Genomic DNA, 21284 nt, shown 5'->3' on the forward strand with positions numbered 1-21284 from the left:
CACAAATCTGAAGGTAAATTGTGTAGGTGTGTACACATAAATTTGCATGCTCATCGGGACTTTCAGTTAAATCAGTTACAGAAAACTCATCTACTGCAATTTTCTGTAGTGTGTACCCAAACACTATAGGCAAGATGGGCAGCATGGGGGCTTAGTGGCTAGCACTTCTGCCTCACAGCCCTGGGGTCATGAGTTCCTTCCCTTCAATATTTGCAAATGCCTATTTGTTTAGTTGTGTTAATGACTGGTCCTAACGAAGGTGAATGGAGTAAAAATAGAATTGCAAACCTTTCAGACACACAATGGTGCTGTTTTATGTCTGATATGAACGTGTCTACCACTCAAAAGATTGCATCATCTCCAAAGAAGATAATGTAGGATGTAAGTGTGCACATAAGAGCAAAAGCAAGTAACACAAATAAATACAGTTTTGCAGTGTTACTGGTCATTGTAAATGGCCCCACGTGTGTGTATCACTTCATTTGCACCATCTAATATCTTCTATTTTGTTGTTCTCCATGTTTACAATGTCTTGTTTCTTTTCTCTCCGTGATATGTTTTTTTGTTTTAAAGTTAACAAATAAGACACTAAGAAGTTTGAGATAGTCACATTTTAAATGGGAATATATAAAAAAACATTATTGAAGATTTTTTCAATGGTACAACTTTATAAATACATCTAAAAAATGCCAATGTGCTACATGTCACCAAAATGGTATCTTCCCTAACATTATGAAATTCAAACATTTAGGACCAACATAAAATGGAAACAAGGCCGAAGCTTGTACAAAAACAGTGGGGAGGATGTTTCTGTAGATCCAACCCCCCAGTTAATGTTACTGATGTCTTAGTTGTTGTATATGAAGCACCATATTAAACCTTGCATTGTGAGTAGAACCAACTGAGAGGGAGTTTAAAATGACCCATTACCAACACGTGGACTATTTTGTGTCTGGTTAGGTTTCTGAGTAGCCTTAGAACTATTACTTTTTTTCCTTTAAATTTGGTTTCATCAATATTATATGATTTTAATAATCACTACAGTTTGTGGTGTTTACCGAGCCAAGTCCATAAACACAATGTATCTGACAAATAAAACTCGCCATTTTCCCCCATACAGAAAAGCTACAAGTAGCTTAGGTTTTGTTCTAAACATAACAATATCTATTTAGTATAAATACATGTAATTGGCTACAAATTGTCAATGTAGTTTAGTCTTTACATATTTCAATATTTATTTGACAGCTCTTGCAGAACATATTACCTTTATATACCTTTATTTTCAATCAATTTTATTGCAACTGTATAGTTCTTTTTAAATGTCCCATATAATTTTCCCCCAAAGATTCAAAATGTAACAACATGTGAGCCACCCCTTAATAATTACTCATTTATTGTGACAGACTATACCCTTTAAACTTAAAAATGCCATTTGTTGCAGTCTCATATGTTATGTGCGACTGAATGTTTGGTACATATCTCCACTCTTTTGCTCAATTTGTTTTGGCTGCATACAGATGTCATTGTCCTTGTTTTGTGGCTCCTCCTGTAATTTAAAATAGGAAATATTTTACTGTAGAGATATACCAACAAAACGCTGTATCACATACATTTTCTTGTAGTTAACATTCGTTGTAGTTTTTTTTAGTATACCTCCACAGAAGACAAATAGTTCTATTTTGTTTACAGTATGAGCTGCTTTCAGTAAGCTGCTGATCGCAGATTATAGATACTACACTACATAAGGAAAGCAATGCAACTGTACATAGCTACAGACTCCCTGTCTGGTGCCTGTGTGGTGTGAAATTTGCATCTGAGGAAGCATGGGCTCCCCTCTACTCCAGCTGTCATCAGTAAGGTTCGAGAGATTTGTATTTTTGCCCCTAGACGCATGAGGCAAATAAAGAATAAAATACAAAGAAGCAATAAAAACTGTAGAGACACACTAAAAAACAGGAATGAAGACAAAATACAAAGTTACAGTTAAACAGTAGGTAATTTAGAGTTTTGCATCACTTTAACCATATTTGATACACTGTTCCATTGCCCAATTATACCAACCTAGTTAGAATAAAGTACAAACCTAAAGCAGTTAAGTTTAAGAGTTATGCAATGGTACAAGTGTATTCCTTGGAGAAAAACAAAATTACATAATTCAATATATTATCCGTTCCATATTGTTTAGGGTCTGTCGCTATATTCTGAATGATAGAAACCAATAATGACTTATGCCATATGGAAACATTCTGGAATAAACATATGCTTCTAAATAAAGTGCTGACTATATGCATGCCTTTACTCGTTTATGTATAGTAACAGATCACAACTGACAAAAATGTGCACCAATTCCTACTTTAGTCCATTTTTATTTTTCATGTACAAAATGCAGATACCTCTAAATGATGGCCACAGTGACAGAAAATGTAGAGGGAGGCACAGGGAAGAAGATATCTTAACAATGTCTCCTCCTTTTTTTCTTTTTTTTTTATAACCCATGCAATATTAAAGCCTGGTGAATCTGTGCGCTGCTTTATAGCTACGCTGCCCTGGACAAGCAAGTCATTTACTGCCAAGAGTCAGAGTCTTTTGTTACTGCTCATATACATCTATTATGTTTATGTGCACATGGAAAGTGACCTTATCGTGAGCACCGAGGAGTATTTCACTCCATTACTGTCAGATTGAATAATGGGAGGAAGGATAGACTCGTTATGCAGGTACCCACCTCCCATCTGACAGACAGTGAGCACCTGATGTTAGCACCAATGCCTCATGCCCTTAAGAAACCCATGGGCTAGGGGCTACACCCTGCCCAACATTGTATAAAGCTAATAATTATGGCATGCTACTCCTAACAGGAGTGCATATCTATGCTATACCACAGAGACCAGCAATGCGGAAAATTATAAAGTGCAACACATATATAATAACACAATTTACAGCATTGAGAAAAACAATAGAATTAAGAGCAATTTAGCTGGGCCAAGTGCTTTAAATAAAAACTCAAATCAAAGCTAACAGTATTATTCTATCAACTGCACAAGAGTGTTTCTAATGGATGGAAAAAAAATACAATTTCTGCACAAAACTAGTGTCGCACATTAAAAATGTGCTATGCAGCAGAAAACTGTTCTAAAAACTGCAATTTCAGCTCAGCCTTGGCCATCAGTATGATAGAAGGATTGCGGTTACTAAAGAACTGCAATACAAGAAAAAACTTGTAGTAGATAAACGGTCCATATTTAGGGTTCCACAATTGGCATTGGCAAAATTTGAAGTTACATATGGGATGATTTTACTCATGAATGCTACTACAAACATTTAGCTATTGTTCATTTTATATAATAATACATAAAAGCAGCCAGGAAGGGGAGAATCAGCAGGCTGGAGTTTATATAACTAAATATCCACAGAAATTGATTATAATAAAATGAGGGTCAAAATAAATTTTAGGGTTATTCCTGGTTTCTATGGTATGTTCTAGAAAGCGTATGTTCATGTATTTTTCAAGTCATTGAAATGGGGATCTTCTTTGCAGATTATTAATTTACTAATCTCTGCACATGTATATGTGTGATCAAGAAACCACTACATCCTGAGTGGAAAAGGTTTTTCAGTTGCTTTGTTTTAAACAATGAAAGGACTGATTTGTACCTTAAGGTCAGAGTGCTGTTTTACTAATACAATAAAACTTGATCGCAATGGCTTTTCTCCATGCGGATACAAAATTGTTAAGGTCTGCATGCAGTTTAAGGTCCTGTACACTGATGTGGTGTAAAAGAAAATACAATGCTCATAATACTGAATAGTTAAAAAAAAAACAAAAAAAACCCCAAACCATTATTTTTATGATTTAAGGGTTGGATGTGTTCAAGCATTTACTTTGTCACTAGGCTGAAGCTTGTTCAACCAAGTTCTACCACAGTTTTGACTTCTATATTTAACTGACTGGTAGGCTACAAAGAAATACATTTATTCCCAAAACTGAAACAGATGAATTATAGAACGTATTGTAAAAATTAGAAGGTAAAAAAATAATTTAAAACTTATGGAAAACCATATACGGATGGAGTCTGACCATAATTCTGTTATGTATCTCTTGCATAATATCTTCCTGCAAAACATATTTGTATCATATCCCTGCTCCTATACAGCTCTCCATTTTATTTTCTTGTGCACGTTAGCGTAATGCTCCACAACTTCTCCATTCTACAACAAATGTAACATACCATCTCTATTTCATGCCTAAAATGAAAAATGAAAGGCCGACTTCAAAATTCTAAATAAATCCTATAGGCAAAATCCCTAAAGATGAAGCCATGAAAGTCCCAAATATAATGATTGACATGCTTTTGTGTTTAGAATGGAGTAGAGTGTAGAAAGTATATAGATAAATGGAATTCCCACTTGATTAGAAAGACACAAGTATGGCATGAGGAATGTGCATGAAGGGAGGAATGCATTTCACATTTTTGATTAGGTGGGTGCTAACCCAAAAGCTGACACATGACACATCTACAGTGGTATCAGAATGATCTGCTGCAGTTCCATCTGACATTAACTTGCATCTAGGAAGTACAGTTATACAATAACAGTCTTGAAATAGAACACCCTCTTTTCCCATGTCTCACTTAATTGTCCACTATCTACTGTTTTTTTTGTCCTTGCAAAGAAAACACTAATTGTGGAGATTAATTGGTAGCCTGAAATTAGGCCTGGAAATAATAAAGGTTAACTTCTAGAAGTAGAAGGAAAAAAAATCATAATAGCAATATAAATCATCCTCTCTCCTTAAACCTGTTTTGCGAATTATCCACCAAGAACAGAGAAAAATTTAAATCTTTGTTTCAATCTATTGTAAGATTCAGCATTTCATTTCCAAACTAGGGAGGCATAAATACTAAAGAAGGTTTAAAAGGTAATAAAGTCCATCCTCAGTTCAAATGTTGAAAGGAACCATGTAATTTCTCTCATGACTGAATGTCCAATTTCCCAATTTTACAATAAGGGTGCTGTGTAGAGGGTAGTTCCCATGTTGTTATCAATCAGATGGTGGAGGTGAGGTCACTGTCACACAACGTCTCTCTGTCTGGCGATTCAATAAAGTTGGCTGCTTCTTGAAGTTTTAAGAGCATTGCCATCTGGAAAAAGTATGTGCAGATGTAAAATATATCTGGTATATGTCAAGCAAGCATAATTTCTCTCACATGTTTTCTGTAATAGCATAAACCTCACTTGCACAATAACACCACCAGATTTTCTATGCCAAGCTTCATAACAAGTTACAGGAATGTAGTTAAAGGTATCTAAAATACCATATGGAAGAACAAATCTTACAGTAACTTAAATTCAATTGTGTTACAGGCTATTTTTTTCTGCTATTATAACACATACAAAAGGAGTAATAGTAGCCATGTATGGGTGTCTTTTAATCAGTTGCGTCTCTATCCATTACCACTCTGTTTACCAGCCACAAATATGAACACTCACATAGACAGGGACTGATTAATGGTCCAGGCTGCCCACAGCCAATATTCCCCAACATGCTAATACACGTTGGGTAAAAACTTGTCCTTAACTTAGAACCCAGGTTCCTTCACCCCCTGCACCAATGTTTATGCTCCCATATTTCTGAATCTCCGCTCCACTTGACTTTTTAAAAAGGGTCACAGCAATCTTTGTAACTCATTTAGTTTTCATTAATAAATCAGAACTTTATAGCAGAATGGAGGGGTGAACGAGCGCTACTGATGCTGAAGATGTGAGGGTGGTGGGGGCTGTCATGCCTGTACCTGTCGCCATCCTTGTCTCTCCTACTCACTTATTCTCAAGCTTGTGCCCAAGGTTGACTTATTGTCTTCAGCCTTTACCTTGGGAATACGTCAAGTTTAAGGGGTATATTGATTAGGCTGTAATAAGCCAAAAATTTGGAGAAACGAAAAAATGAATGCCATCTGACGTTGGCTTACCTTTTCATGGAGTCCATGGGTCTCCATCATTGCCAAAGAAGCCTCCCTGGATACATAGTCGGGTCCTATTGCTATGTGCATGCACGTCCTTAGCCACACATGCACGGTAGCCAAACAGAGGCCACTTCATCTTTTTGTTGGCAGTGTTGGGAGGGAGCTTTGCCAGGGCTCACCAATGAGCCCTTCTTGGTAAATACCAGAAGCAGTACATTAGCAAATCGAAAATTATATTTACTGCCGCTCTCTACCCACATATACACCCCTAAAGCTATACTACAGTTTCCATTCATGGTTTTTTTTTTACTTTGGATAACTATTCTCTTGTATTTTAAAATGAATTTCAGTTTATACCTCTCCTGTCACAATGTTGCACCCCCACCCCCCTCACATTCTAGGCTGTAGTCAGCCTATTGAAGTCAGGCTCTGTAGATTAATGATCTCTTATGAACAGATGCTACTACAGTACACATGGTTGATTTAATAAAACAAAATAATAAAAAAGCATATAAAATATAGGCCATACTCTAGTTTCACCCATCCCTGTTTTGTCACTCAATTTAGTAAAATCAACATTCTCTATAAGAGTACCCGTCTCTCCGCGATTACTGTTTTCTTTGTGCATATAAAATCAATGCTAGGCTTTCACTATACCAGGGGATCAGAGTCCATGGAAGCTGGGGGTGATTCCTTCCTAGGAGGTGATGCGTTGAGGTGGGTGCCCATACTTGGTTGTGGCAGATGTAACAACTTTGACTGATCCTGTTGTGCCAGAGGCCAGGGTAGTGTGTCCCTAACCCATTCAACCGGGTCCTCCCAGGCTGCTCTCTGTCCATGTACCTATGGGAATAAAAATTAAATTAATAAGCATAATCTGGGAATTCAGTACACATGAACAATCTCATGTCAAACACAATTTTTCCCTCCTGTTTTTCAAATGAATGAACCAGTAAGAAATGAAATGACCGATTTAAAAACAAACAGCCTTCAATTTAATTTCACACGTGGTACTTCAATTAACAGTAGGAATGTAGATGAAAATTGAGAAACGTTATGTCCTGGATGAAATAGGTTATTTAGTCTTTACAATGCATCATCAGAAGCAGAAGTATGCTACTCAGCTGGCAGTGTAAACAGTGGCAATTTCCCCTTGAATACAGCATATGGGAGGACATGGAATCAGCCAATGTCTCTTCAACTCCTCTCTCTGCTCTGCTTCAGCCTTTCAAAAACCCACTGAAACTTGATCACACCCAATAATTAACCTCTCACTTACTAGCTGGGCCCACTGCAACAAGATATATTCCCTAGCCCTTGTTCCTTCACCTTTAATCCTGCTCTTTGTTTGCATTTGCTGGCTAGTGGCAGGTTAATATTAAGTTTTTGACTTCTGCAAAGCAGTAACTTTTGGCTTCCTATGACTGTGTTTCATTGATACTTACATATTAGACACTTTATTATGTTTAAGACTTCTTTCCTTTAGATCACTGACCATATCTGAGCACAACTATCTCACCAATCACTCCTCCAGAGTCTGACCTCAGCCTTATACAATTCTGCTTTATTTATTTATTATCACCACCACTGTGTATTACCACTATTTTAACTGTGTTACAATTATATTAATGATGTACATTTTTTCCTCTGTAACCTGCTCTTTAATGCCTTAAATAAATAGTTAAAAATAAATAAACTAGGATAGATCTTATAAGCTTCAGTTTTATTGGAACAAATACAAAACCATAGGCAGTACATTCATCTAAAATAAAAGTACATAGACTCCAGACTACTGATTTATTGAATATACAGTGGATGCTGCTTATATAGTTGGAAAAATTAAGCATTATCCAAAATATTAACATTTTCATAGGAGACATATCGCTGGTCAGGCTTGCAAAGTCTTGCAAGGCTTCCAGAGCTAGAACAATAAAATCAAAGATAATAAATTACACTATTGTCTAATACCAATTTGTATGCCCACAGGTGCTAAGAGATTCACAGAGGCTGAAGGGTAACAGTGGTGCCCTGGGCTGAGAGCCTTGAAGAAGAAATGACTAGAAATAAAAAAAAACAATCCATTCGGTCAAACTTGGTATTCGTGTTTCTTCCATGCTAGTATGAGTCTCCTGCAGGGATCAATGAACCAAAGAACTGCACAAACACTAGTATATAACACACAATGAGTGAAATGAAACTTCAGCAATCAGTCAAAGCACTATAAGAATTTTGCATTTTATGTTTAGAAAACTTGAGTTAGCAGAATAAAAAGGGGAACATCCATTTTGTAATAGCAATCTAAATGCAAATCGCATGACTTGCTGCTGCTGCTCCTGGCTAGCTTCCATACTCCTCTATTAACCTTCTGCTGCCTATTCAGATCACACTAAGGAAGCATTATGCAATGCACTGTTTTCAGGAAACATGAAACTTGTCGGCTGCAGCTTTACAGACAGGAAAATCATTGATTTTATTTGCAAGAGAGATGTCTAAGCAATTTGATGCTGCTGTACTCTACATGTCAAAATCATCATTTCAATATCTATGTAAAGAGAAAAAACAGTTACAAATCACTGCTTAACAATGTGCCAGGTAATTTCCATTGATTTTAACAGAGCCACTTTTCCAACAGTGTTTTATTTGCTGGGCTAAATCACTGTTAACTTCAATAGACAGAGGATCGCTATATCGCAACTATGTTCCAATATGGATCCGTTAAATGATCTTGGATGATTTCACAGCAAACATTTTCCTCCAACTATTTGGCTAAATCATATAGACTATGTTCCTTAGCAAAACTATAAAGTCTTTTAACTTCAAATGATCTTAATAAGGTGATGATACCCTTTGTATAATGTGTGCAGGTCTGTCATGACTAAAACCCAACTGTCTTTGCCAGGATGTCTCTTCATCACTTAAAACTGTATCTAGAAAAATAATTGGAGGCAACGACAACAATTAAGCTCTATTCCAAATGCAGTTATGTAAAAGTCATTTTTGCTCCCTTTAATATTGTATTACAGAATCATTCCTGTGAAGTTAACGTGTTATATTTAGTACATCATGAATAAGACGCATAAAATTAGATCATTACAATATCTTTAGTGTGCTACAAACATATCGTACAATGAAATAATAATAATATTCTTGCATGTGTAGTATGCTAGAAAAAGAGGATTTATGTACTTACGTTAAATCCGTTTCTCTGATTCCGTCTGGGGGACACTGCTTACCATGGGTTGTGGAGGGGAGCACGGGAGTTGGCACCTAGCTAGTTAAGTTTAGCACTGCTGGCAGACCCCTTCCCTCTACAATCCCCCTGCCTCTTCCTGTTCAGTTGATTAAAAAGCCCAAGGAGAAAAGGCCAATCAAACAAGAGCACACAGAAGAAAGCAGAAGGGAGGGATCACAGTGTCCCCCAGATGGAATCAGAGAAACGGATTTAACGTAAGTACATAAATCCTCTTTTCTCTTTCATCCAGTCTGGGGGACACTGCTTACCATGGGGACGTTCTAAAGCAGCCCCCTAAGGATGGGACTACTCTGAAAGCCCCGCTCGTAGAGCACTACGAGCGAAATTTGCATCCGCGGATGCAAATACATTAAACTGGTAAAATTTTGTAAAGGTGTGGACAGAGGACCAGGTGGCTGCCCTGCAAAGCTGGTCTGCAGAAGCCCCATTTCTCGCTGCCCACGACGCCCCTACCGATCTGGTGGAATGGGCCGTAAGTCTCTCTGGCACAGTACGGTTAGCCTTTATGTAAGCTTGCTTAATTGCCATAATCCATCTTGCAATGGACTGTTTTGAGGCTGGCCAGCCTCTCTTATTGACATCATAAAGAACAAACAGAGAATCTGTACGTCTAATCTGAGAATTAATTTTGACATAAATGCGGAGAACCCTAACCACATCTAACTTTCCATAGACTGTTGATCCGAATGGGAAGTAGATGAAAAGACCGGAACTACAATTTCCTGGTTCAGATGGAAAGCCGAAACTACTTTTGGAACGAAGGAAGGGTGGATTCTTAACACCGCTCTGTCCTCGTGGAAAACCAGATATGGTTCCCGGCAAGACAGAGCTCCTAATTCTGAAATCCTACGTGCAGATGCAATAGCTAAAAGAAAGACGACCTTCCAGGTAAGACACCTAAAATCAGCCGAAGGTAATGGCTCAAAAGGAGGCCCTTTAAGCATATCCAGTACCAGGTTAAAATCCCATGGTGCTGTATGCGGAACGTAAGGAGGCTGAATATGTAAGACTCCCTGAAGAAAGGTCCTGACGTCTGGCAAGTCCGCTAACTTCAGGTGAAAGAAAACTGAAAGCGCTGAAACCTGAACTCTTAAAGAACCTAAACAGAGCCCTGCTTCCAGCCCATCCTGAAGAAAGGCCAATAAGCGAGGGAGACGAAAAGAACATGTGCAACAGGACTTACTTTCGCACCATCTAATATATGCTCGCCAAATACGATGATAGATGCAAGCCAAAACCGGTTTTCGAGCTCGCAGCATAATGTCCACTACAATGGGGGAAAAACCCCTAGCTCTCCAGAGGCTGGCTTCAACAGCCATGCCGTTAAACTGAGCAGAGGTAAATTCTGGTGACGAAAGGGGCCTTGTAGAAGAAGATCGTCTCGTGACGGAAGACGATATCCTTGTCCTACCGCCATGAAGATTATGTCCGCGTACCACACTCAACGCGGCCATGAGGGAGCTATTAGAATCACCGGCCGACCGCCTTGTCTCACTCGTCTGAGCACTCGAGGAAGCATGGGAATCGTGGGAAACAGATATCCCAACCTGAATTCCCATGACATGGACATCTCGTCCACCGCTACCGCTAAGTGGTCTCTTGCCCTTGCGTAATACTTGTGAACTTTTTTGTTGTGTCTGGAGGCCATGAGTTCTATATCCGGAAGACCCCACCTCTGAACTAGAGACTGAAATACTTCCAGGTGGAGGGACTACTCCCCAGGCATCATCTCATTGCGACTGAGGTAGACGGCCTCCCAATTTTTTATTCCTGGAATGAACACCGCCAAGATTGCTGGAACATACTGTTCTGCCCAAAGGAATATCTGAGCTGCCACTCTCATAGCAGCTGCACTCCTGGTTCCTCCCTGTCTGTTGACATATGTCACAGCCGTGGCATTGTCGGACTGAACCCTGACTGGGTGACCCTGAAGAAGAGTCTGGGCCTCCCCGGAGAGCTAAAAGAATTGCCTTCAACTCTAATGTATTGATTGATAAGGCTGATTCCTGAACTGACCAGAGCCCCTGGAGCCTGAGGTGCAGGACTACCAACCCCCAACCTCTCAGGCTGGCATCTGTTGTGGCTATGATCCATGACCATGGAGCAAAAGACCTGCCCACCGCCATGTGATCCTGATTCAGCCACCACTGGAGCGATTCTCTCGCCCTCGGAGACAGCGAGATCCTCTGGTGATCCAAACGTAGGTGGGATCCTGATTTGGTCAACAAAATCCCACTGGAAGCACCGAGAATGAGCTCGACCGAAGGGGATGGTCTCGAAGGAGGCCACCATCTTTCCCAGCAGCCGCATGCACAAGTGAATTGAGGGGCTGGGAGAAGACAAGACCTGAGATGTTATACTCCGAATTGAACTGATTTTCTCGGCAGGCAGGAACACCTTTTGCTGACTGGTGTCCATGATGAGACCCTAGGAAAACCATGCGTGGACACGGAACGACCTGGGATTTCTTTAAGTTTATCAGCCACCCATGGCTCTCGAGAACCGCCAAGGTGAGGGATAAGTGCTGACGTAAGCAAATCTCTGAGGAGGATTTGATGAGCAGATCGTCCAAATAAGGCACGACCTGAACTCCCTTTAAGTGAAGACACGCTGCCATCACTGACATGATCTTCGTGAAGACCCTCGGAGCTGTGGAGAGGCCGAACTGAAGGGCCCGAAACGGATAGTGGGAGGACCCCACTGTGAATCTTAGGAGACTGATGGTCGCTCCAAATGGGAACGTGGAGGTATGCGTTCTTTATGTCTATGGAAGCCATAAACTGATCCTTCTCCAAGCCGTTTATTACTGACCTCAGGGATTCCATCCGAAATCTGTCCACCCATAAGTGCACATTGAGGTTCTTTAGGTTTAAGATGGGCCGAAAGGACCCGTCCGGCTTCCTGACCAGAAACAGATTTGAATAAAATCCCTGTCCCTTCTGGTCGTCTGGGACCCTGCAGATGACTCTTTGCGAAAGAAGAGAGGCGACACAGGCCTGTTTTGCCTGTCTTCTTGTTGGATCTCGGGGTAGCGGGGTTATGAAGAAACGATGTACCCCCTTGATATAATGCCCCGAATCCAAGGGTCTTGGGAGGACGCTGCCCACTGTTCCTGAAACAAAGACAGACGTCCCCCCACTGGCGCCACCTCCGGCAGAATAGAGTGGTCGTCGGGATGCAGGCTTCTCCTGGGTCTTGGAGGCCTGGCGCCTAGCTGCAAACGAGGATCTGCCCCTGGCAGAGGAGCCTCATGCATTTGGTTGTCTACCTCTAAATGACTGTCCCCTAGGCAAGGAGTTCCCCCTAAAGGGCCGACGAAAGGAGCTGACCCGAGGGGTCCGGCCCCTATTAGAGAATACCGGCAATAAAGTGCTTTTGCCCCCTGTTGCCTGGGAGATCATAGTATCCAATTCCGGGCCGAACAACCTGCTGCTGAAAAAGGAATGGTTTCAACTGACTTTTTTGATTACGAATCTCCTTCCCAGGATTTCAGCCATAACATTCTTCTTGCTGAAATAGATGCAGCCTGAATAGAGGAGGACACAGACGCTGAGTTCTGGGCCGCCTGATAAAGGTACCCTGATGCCTCTTTCAATTGTAAAGCCAGGGGAAGTAAATCAGAGTCTTATAAGGCCTCTGCCAGTTGGTCTGCCCATGCTTCCATGGCTCTAGCAACCCAAGCTGAAGCAAATGTGGGCCTAAAGGAAGAACCCGCTGCCACAAATATAGATTTCAGCTGGGATTCCACTCTGCGATCAGTGGCATCCTGCAGAGTTGCTGAACCTGGGACTGGTAGTAAAGTGTGTCTGGCCAAACGGGCTACTGGAATATCTTTCTTAGGAATAGTCTCCCAGCGAGCCACGTCTTCCTCCTGCAATGGATACAGGGAAAAGAATCTCCTGGGAACAGAGAACCTTCTATCAGGCTGTTTCCAGGCTCCCTCTGCAATCTCCCTGAGTTTTACAGAAGGGGGAAAACGGATAGCCTTCCTCTTGGCCTTCTTAAACAGACTTCTGTCTCTAGGAGTAGGATCCTCTGGTTCTGGGAGGTCCGACGCCTGTCTAACCGCTAAAACCAAATCATCTATAAATTGGCTTTTAGTGTTCTCTTCCTGTTCCAAAGGTTGAACCTGGTCAGGATCAGAATTTATTTCTCCCTCCTCCTCTGAAAACCCCTCTGAGTCTGAAAGGACCAAAAGGGGATTAGCAGAACTAGGCCGCTTTCTTTTAGCAGGCGGGAAGTTTGGGGATTCAAGTAACTGGTTTAGCTTGTCCAAACCCTTTATAAATTCTGTGGACCATGCCGGTTCTGTAGGAACAGGGGCCTGGTCCATAAGCAATGAGGAAGGTCCTGGTAAAGACGTTCCAATAGAACCTGTGGAAGCAGGGAGGTCTAATGAACTAGCATTATTAGACACCGAGGCTGCCACACTAGATAGCAACTGATTGGATTGTGAAACCATCTGTGCTAAAGAGGAAACCATCCGTGTCAGGGAGGCCACCCAGGCCGGCTCCTCCGTCAGTGGGGCTGCAATATGCTGGGTTTGCGCAGGGGGAACCCCTGCTTTGCAGACAGAGCAGAGCGCCAACGGGTCCTTCTGCCCACATGGTAATTTTACATTACATCTTGAACATGTAAAATACTTTGCCATAGGGCCCTTTCCTTTATCTGTCATTTTTATATAAAGGAAGGCACACCAAACACACAGCCTTAAATAGTTAATTTAGCTGAGAGAGACAGAGAACTGAGAGAGAACAGTGGAAAAAAACAAGTAATCAACTAATCTGACATAAAAGTTGTACTTGTGATTTTTTAAACAACCAAATAATATATTGGCAAGTAGGAGAACTATAATATAACCCCTACTAGCCCACTTTGCAGTTAGCAAAAACAGTAAAATGTGATTAAATAAATCAGATACTTAGCCCACAGACCAAACAGGGGAGAAGTCCAACAGCAGTGTCCTGGTGCCTGCTCCCTCTGATCGGTGTCCTTTTCCCGGGCTTCTCCTTGGCGCCAGAAGACCGGGCTAGTCCACTTTTCTCTGGAGGGCAGGGGAGCTCTATGTCTTAGCTTCCCCCCCTCTTAATGCTGTCTCTCTGTAGATCTTTAGAGGCCACCTTATAAAAATAAAAAGGTGGTATATGGCAGAGTAGTGGAGACCTCAATTAGTTAGGGCTCTCCGCATTTATGTCAAAAGAACTTCTCAGATTAGACGTACAGATTCTCTGTTTGTTCTTTATGATGCTAATAAGAGAAGCTGGCCAGCCTCAAAACAGTCCATTGCAAGATGGATTACGGCAACCATTAAGCAAGCTTACATAAAGGCTAACCGTACTGTGCCAGAGAGACTTACGGCCCATTCCACCAGATCGGTAGGGGCGTCGTGGGCAGCGAGAAATGGGGCTTTTGCAGACCAGCTTTGCAGGGCAGCCACCTGGTCTTCTGTCCACACCTTTACAAAATTTTACCAGTTTAATGTATTTGCATCCGCGGATGCAAATTTCGCTCGTAGTGCTCTACGAGCTGGGCTTTCAGAGTAGTCCCACGCTTAGGGGCCTGCTTTAGAACGTCCCCATGGTAAGCAGCGTCCCCCAGACTGGATGAAAGAGAAAAGAGGATTTATGTACTTACGTTAAATCCGTTTCTCTGATTCCGTCTGGGGGACACTGCAATCCCCCCCTTCTGCTTTCTTCTGTGTGCTCTTGTTTGATTGGCCTTTTCTCCTTGGGCTTTTTAATTAACTGAACAGGAAGAGGCAGGGGGATTGTAGAGGGGAGGGGGTCTGTCAGCAGTGCTAAACTTAACTAGTTAGGTGCCACCTCCCGTGCTCCCCTCCACAATCCATGGTAAGCAGTGTCCCCCAGACTGGATGAAAGAGAAATAATACTTATTGTAGCATAAATGCAAATATGTATAATGAACACCATGGTAAAAATGGACACTGAGTTCGGTAAAGCAACCAAATGTAAAGACTGAATACAGAAAACTTAATTGTCCACTTATATGGCACAATAAAACCTCACAAACCCATTTTATAGATGTGACTCAATAATGCCTCAATACAGCCTCATATGCCCCCACAGTCATATCAGAGGGTGCTCAACCCTGGGACTTCATGACAGATGTCACACTCAGATTTGAGTTACATTTTTCCCCCCTGAAATATTGCAATATATATATTATCTTCCCCTTTAGATCACTGATTGACAGAATACAGCATATGTTCTTAAATAAATAGTTAAAATAAAACATCTAAATATCAATTTCTTATATCTTGCTGGGTGGAGATCTTTAGAGTGAGCTTACGTTTTCTGGGTACTAATTTTACCTGCTAAGCTTACTGATAGAATCTATTCTTTTTTTTTTTAATCAGTATGTGTCCTCTCTTCTCTTCACTCTTCCAGAATTTGTGGCTCAATGCAAACTGTTTAGATAGCTTTGATCAATTATTGTTTTGTGTGTGCATCAGATGTGATACATTCAGGAAGCTAAATCATATGCAAAAACAATTGGATGGATTGGGATTTTTTTGCCATTATTTTCAGTAAAGCAACTGGATTGAGAAAAGGAGTAGCGAATTGTTTAATTGGCAAGACGAATATAATATTCCGACACATGTATCTCCCCCAAAAGAGTATTGTATCGAATAAGCCCTCGTTATATGTGCTGCTTCTTTTTTTTACTCACCATAAAATCTGTTTCTCTTAGTCCATTGTGACTATGGGGTATCGTAGGTGGACCTGGAGTTAAGGCACTTCAATAGTTAAAGCTTTCCAGTTTGTATCACCCCCTTATTTAGCTCCCATCTGGAGCTAAACTCAGTTTATAACAAATTATAACTAATTTAGCATAACAGAAAAGTGCAGAGTGTAAGACAATCAAACAGTTAAAAAGGCTGCATCCACCAATGGACTCAGAAAAATGGATTTTACCATGAGTTTCTTGCAATTGGGGAACATTGATCAGGGGGACATTCCAAAGCTGCCACTAAGGGTGGGATTGCTCTGAAACTGCTGCACGTAAGCCCTTGTGCCCAAAGCGAACATCCTGAGATACAAAGCCCTGCAACCTATAAAATTTAGAAAAGATGTAGACAGACAACCATATAGCTGCCCGGCACAACTGTGTGGCCGAAGTACCTTGACTTGCCACCTACATCGCACCCACTACCTTGGTTAAATGAGCCTTCAAATCAGCGGCGCTGATCTAGCTGTCTCAATATGAGCCAAGCGAATAGTGGCTGTTATCCAGCGAGCAACAGATAGCTTAGATGCAGGCCAACCTCACATGTACATAACATACAAAATAAAAAGGTTATTAGCCTTGCGAATTGAAGCAGTGCGGTCCATATAACATCTGAGGGCATGGACTACATACAAAAGACGCATCCGAAAAAGATGATCTAAGACAAAATGTAGGACAGGCAATCTCCTGGTTCAAATGAAAAAGGGATACTTTAGGCACAAAGAGGGCTTCGTGTGAAGCACCGCCCTGCAAGAATGTAAAACCAGAAAAGGTGGGTTACAACACAGACACACAATGAGCTGAAAAGACAGCAAGAAAAAACACAACCTTTCAGGTAACATAACAGAAATCTCCTGATTCCAAAGGCCCAAAAGGCTCTCTAGTAAGAATCACTGGGATAGGTGGGAACAGACACCAGGCAAAACTTCCATGGGATCAACATAGCATCTGTGTACCTCCAAAAAAGTACAGAAACAAAAAAGTACAGAAACCTAGATTGCTTTGATTCACTATTGCTAATGGGTAAAAAAAAAAAAAGTTTTCCCCTGTAGCAACTTGAATAATGTGTTCTGAATCAATTAGAGTAATACCGCCAAAAGGTAAAGACTCAAGAGTTCATTTGAATTCTGCATCCGCTGACAAGGATCGTAACCACAAAGTACACCTGGTTACAATTATAAGTGCAGGGAGTCTGAAATAGACAGAATCACATTTCAAAGAAGCCTGACCTAAAAAATCAGAAGCTTCCTGAATATGCTCAGCCAATTCTTACATATAAGGTCGAGGTCTATTCTCATATAAACTGCTCACTTTGAATAGCCTCGTTTACCCAGGCCGAAAACATGATTGGTCTGAAAAAACTTCCTGTTGCAACATATGAGGATCTAAGAAGAAAATAATTGTTTTTCTTCAATGTCCAGAAGCACTGCTGCTTCCTGTATTGGTAGAGCAGTGGATTTAGATAAACGGGCAAAAGGACATTCTACTCTTGGAGAATTTTCCCATCCACCAGACATTCTGCTAGTCAAGGGCAATATAACAAACACATAAACATTAACTTTTTTTGGGAGAAAGACAGCAAAACAAAAACTGACCCCACCAATTAACAAGTGAAAATACTGAAGTAACTACTGATTGCTGTATATAATATAGACAAAAAGGCAACTTACTTAGATATACACATTTCTTGTACAAGTATACCAAGACAGTGAGAGAATAGAAAACAGAAACAGAGTATTGCCTATTTTGTTCAAATCAAACCGATGAGGGAACCAGCAGGAGAGTAGAAAGAGTAGAAACCCAGAGCATTTTGTTTAAATAAAGGCGGGTTTCCTTAACAGAGGTGCAGTTTTCACAAACAGGAGATGAACACACACTCATCAAACAGCGCTTCCCAGAAGGTATTGAAGTAATATGTGAAAGAGGAGTAGATTGCGCTAATAAACCGCTGCTGCTAAACACACGTATAGGGATCACACAATTTCCCCAATATGGATAAAATAAAATAAATTAAATACAGGAATGTTTCAGCGCTGCTGGCTGTAGTCACATAATTATGTCCACACGGATGTACATATAAAGAAGCCAATTTTATCTTCTTAACAACATAGATAAGTGAATAAAAAAATACTTAAATTTTGGAGGTAGATGCGTAGGTCACTTTGTTCAGATCTTTCCTCCGTTATGTGGTGCCATGGCATAAAAAGATACAAAAACACAACATAGTGTGATATAGTAACAACAAATAGTGTTGTGTGGTGAATGTGAGGTTAACTTCAATCCAAAGATTTCTTCTTATGTGAATCCACTCACCAAATACAAGATATAAATGTGCCTTGAATAATTAAAGGTATTCCATATACTGTGATGTCATATAATATTTTTTCACCCGACTTCTTATGTGATAACACTTACAAGATGGAAAGAAATAATAAGCCTGGGTTCAGATTTCTTTAAAGTTCTCCATAGGGATCATCAGGATTTTTCTCCCAGATGGATATTTTTCATATTTAAAAAGAAAAAGAAACGGGGGCGTGGCCTGGAGGAGCATGGAGTAGGTCGCACTCGGTGAAGCTCCCCGGCTCAAACATCCGTTAAAACCATCCTGATTGCTCCCCTAGGGCTGAGACTAACCTATTTTGGAGTGTGGGTCCCTCTGCGCCCTCGGATACAAGAATTGTGTGTGGTGGTGTGTGGCGGCGGGTCAGGGCGGCTGTTGCGGGGAGCAGTGTGCAGAGTCTGGCAACGGAGAGCTGTGGGCAGAGCCTGGCGGCGGATGAGCGGGTGAAAGCGGCGACTTGAAACCTGCAGAAGTCGGAGGTTCTCACCTGCCTGTCACTTGTGGGGATCGCTGGAAGCGGGGAAGGCGGCCCTCTGATCGTCGGTGAAGTGTGGGATAGCTGAAGTGGAATTTCCCGCCATAGCGCGGGTCGCAGCGCCATCTTGGAGAGGAAAGTGGAAGGAGGGCAGACCTGCATATAGGTGTCTGGTGCTGGAGGAGTGGATTCGTGGAAGCTGCTGTGCTGGGGCTTTCTGAGGGGAAAAGATTCAGATCTCCTCTCTACGGCTAACACAGGGAGCAGCAAAATTGCCTGGGGGTCTCCATATCTAAACCATTGCTGTGAAGGCACTGTTTGATTTTTTATATAGATCACTTTATGCAGTACTGTAGTGGCCGCATCCCTCTTTACAATTGCTGGATTCAGCTGAGGCCTGAATGATCTGTTTCGGAGCACCTGCAGTGAGAGCGTCCTATATACAACCTTATATTACATCAGCTTTTGGCTATATAAAAGGTGTTACCATGGGGAAACACTCTACAAGTGTTACTGCTGCTAGTAAGCTGGATAAGTATGCACGTTCCAATTCCTCCGCAGCATCGGGAGGAACTCCTGTACCTGAACCGCAGGTGTCTCAGTCCTCCAAAGATGCAGATGTGCCTGCTGATTCTACTCTTCAAGAGGTTCTGAAAGCTATCGCTGCCTCTGAAAAGAAGGTAATGGATAAAATTGGAGAGGTACAGTTTGATTTGTCATTGATGCGGCAGGATTTTCAGAAGATTCGAGAACGTGTGTCAGAGACAGAGGCCCGCATCGCCATACTAGAGGATACTACAATTCCCTTGCCGCAGAAAGTTGCCGGTTTGGAGGCTCAGATGGTTTCGGTTAAACAGAAAATGTCAGACATGGAGGGCCGCCTCAGACGCAGCAATGTTAGGCTGGTGGGTCTCCCTGAAAAGGCAGAGGGTGACGCTCTGGAGACATTCTTGGAGAATTGGATGATCCAGATATTTGGCAGAGGGGAGTTCACGGCCCAGTGTGCGGTGGAGAGGGCACATCGAATCCCGACTCAGATGCCGCCTCCTGGTGCGCGGCCACGCACATTCATTGCTAAACTGTTACACTATAAGGATCGGGATGCTATTCTGCGCCTGGCTCGGACCAAGGGCCCCCTATTGTATCAAAACCAAAGAGTGGCTGTATTTCCTGACTTTTCGGTGGATGTACAAAAGAGCAGAGCTCAGTTTATACAGATGAAGCGTCGCCTTCGTGAGATGCAGTTGCCATATGCTATGCTTTTCCCGGCTAGATTACGTGTGGTTGCAGATGGGACCACTCATTTCTTTGGATCTCTATCAGAGGCGACTAATTGGTTGGATAAGAGAGCTCCTGGAGGTCCTCGTCCGGATTGAAGATACCTTTGGTGACGTATTGATCTCCTGGACTGAAATGATGCTGTTAGAAATTGTATGCCTCAGATAGTTAAAATGTTTGAGATACGCTCCGTGAACTGAGATGATTAAAGACTGTAGGTGATATTATTTGAAACTGCTGGATCTTATGGTTGGTGCTAATGGATGGGTTGGGTATGGAGGGTTAGAGGAGTACTAGGGTTGAATTTGTGGGCTGGGGAGCTTCCCTTGCTTAAAGGGTCGCGGTCTCCCTCTCCTTTTTTCGGTGCATACGGGTATTTCCATAAGTGCGTGGAGATAGGTGTGTGCGCTGTTTAAGGGGATGTGGGATAGTCATAAGGGGATCCAGGTATGGCTAAGTTGGGGGTGGATATACGGGGAGGGGGGTTGTTTGAATAGGGTAGGGAGGGGTAGGTTTTTTCAATGCAGTGACAGGTGTGGTACTTTATCTTTATGCAAATACTTTCGGATGATGAGATTGATTATTTTACTATATGCTAATGTGGTTGACTGGTGGCTGGGTGTCTGCCTGGGCTGGAGGGGGTTGACGTTTATGCGGAAATGTCTCATGTGTATTCCCTTTGTTATGGCGACTGGGTTGATGAATAGGGGGTCTATTAAAATCCTGAATTGTAATGTTCGTGGTCTAAATGATAAAATTAAACGGTCTTTGGTCATATCCCAATTGAAAAAGTATGAGGCAGATGTTATATGTTTAACTGAAACCCATTTAGTGGGAGGTAAAGTGTTGGCCCTTAAGAAACCGTGGGTTGGGTGGGCATATCATGCTACTCATATGGGTCATTCTAGAGGGGTATCTCTCCTTATACGTAAGAAAGTAAATTTTATTTTGGAAATGGTGGAGTCGGACCCATTAGGTAGATATGTTTTTGTGAGGGGCATCTTTGATTCTGAGCGTATAAATTTACTGTCAGTTTATGTTCCCCCTCCTTATAGTGGTGAGGTCCTAAAAAAGTGCAGTCATTTTATTTCTCTCTCTCCTGATACTCCAGTGATTTGCTGTAGGGATTTCAATAATGTGATGGATTCTAATGTTGATAGGTGGATGGAGGTGGGAGATACTACACATGCCAAAAAAACGAAGTTTGCTGATTTGGTGGAAGAGATG

General features: G+C 41.6%; 1 protein-coding gene across 8 annotated transcripts in view; it reads right to left on the reverse strand.

The window, feature by feature from the left end:
• Positions 1-1977: 1977 nt before the first annotated feature.
• The window catches only part of NAV1 (neuron navigator 1), a 199889-nt gene continuing 180582 nt past the window's right edge, over positions 1978-21284 (reverse strand). For all 8 annotated transcript variants that reach the window (XM_075195619.1, XM_075195617.1, XM_075195618.1 and 5 more), the window contains 2 exons: positions 6621-6806; positions 1978-5141 (listed from right to left, as the gene is read on the reverse strand). In XM_075195619.1, coding sequence (XP_075051720.1) covers positions 5046-5141; positions 6621-6806 — 282 coding nt within the window. In that variant the 3' untranslated portion in view covers positions 1978-5045. The remainder of the gene's footprint in view (positions 5142-6620; positions 6807-21284) is intronic.

This window comes from Mixophyes fleayi, chromosome 2 (genome assembly GCF_038048845.1).
Source record: "Mixophyes fleayi isolate aMixFle1 chromosome 2, aMixFle1.hap1, whole genome shotgun sequence".
Lineage (NCBI taxonomy): Eukaryota > Metazoa > Chordata > Amphibia > Anura > Limnodynastidae > Mixophyes > Mixophyes fleayi.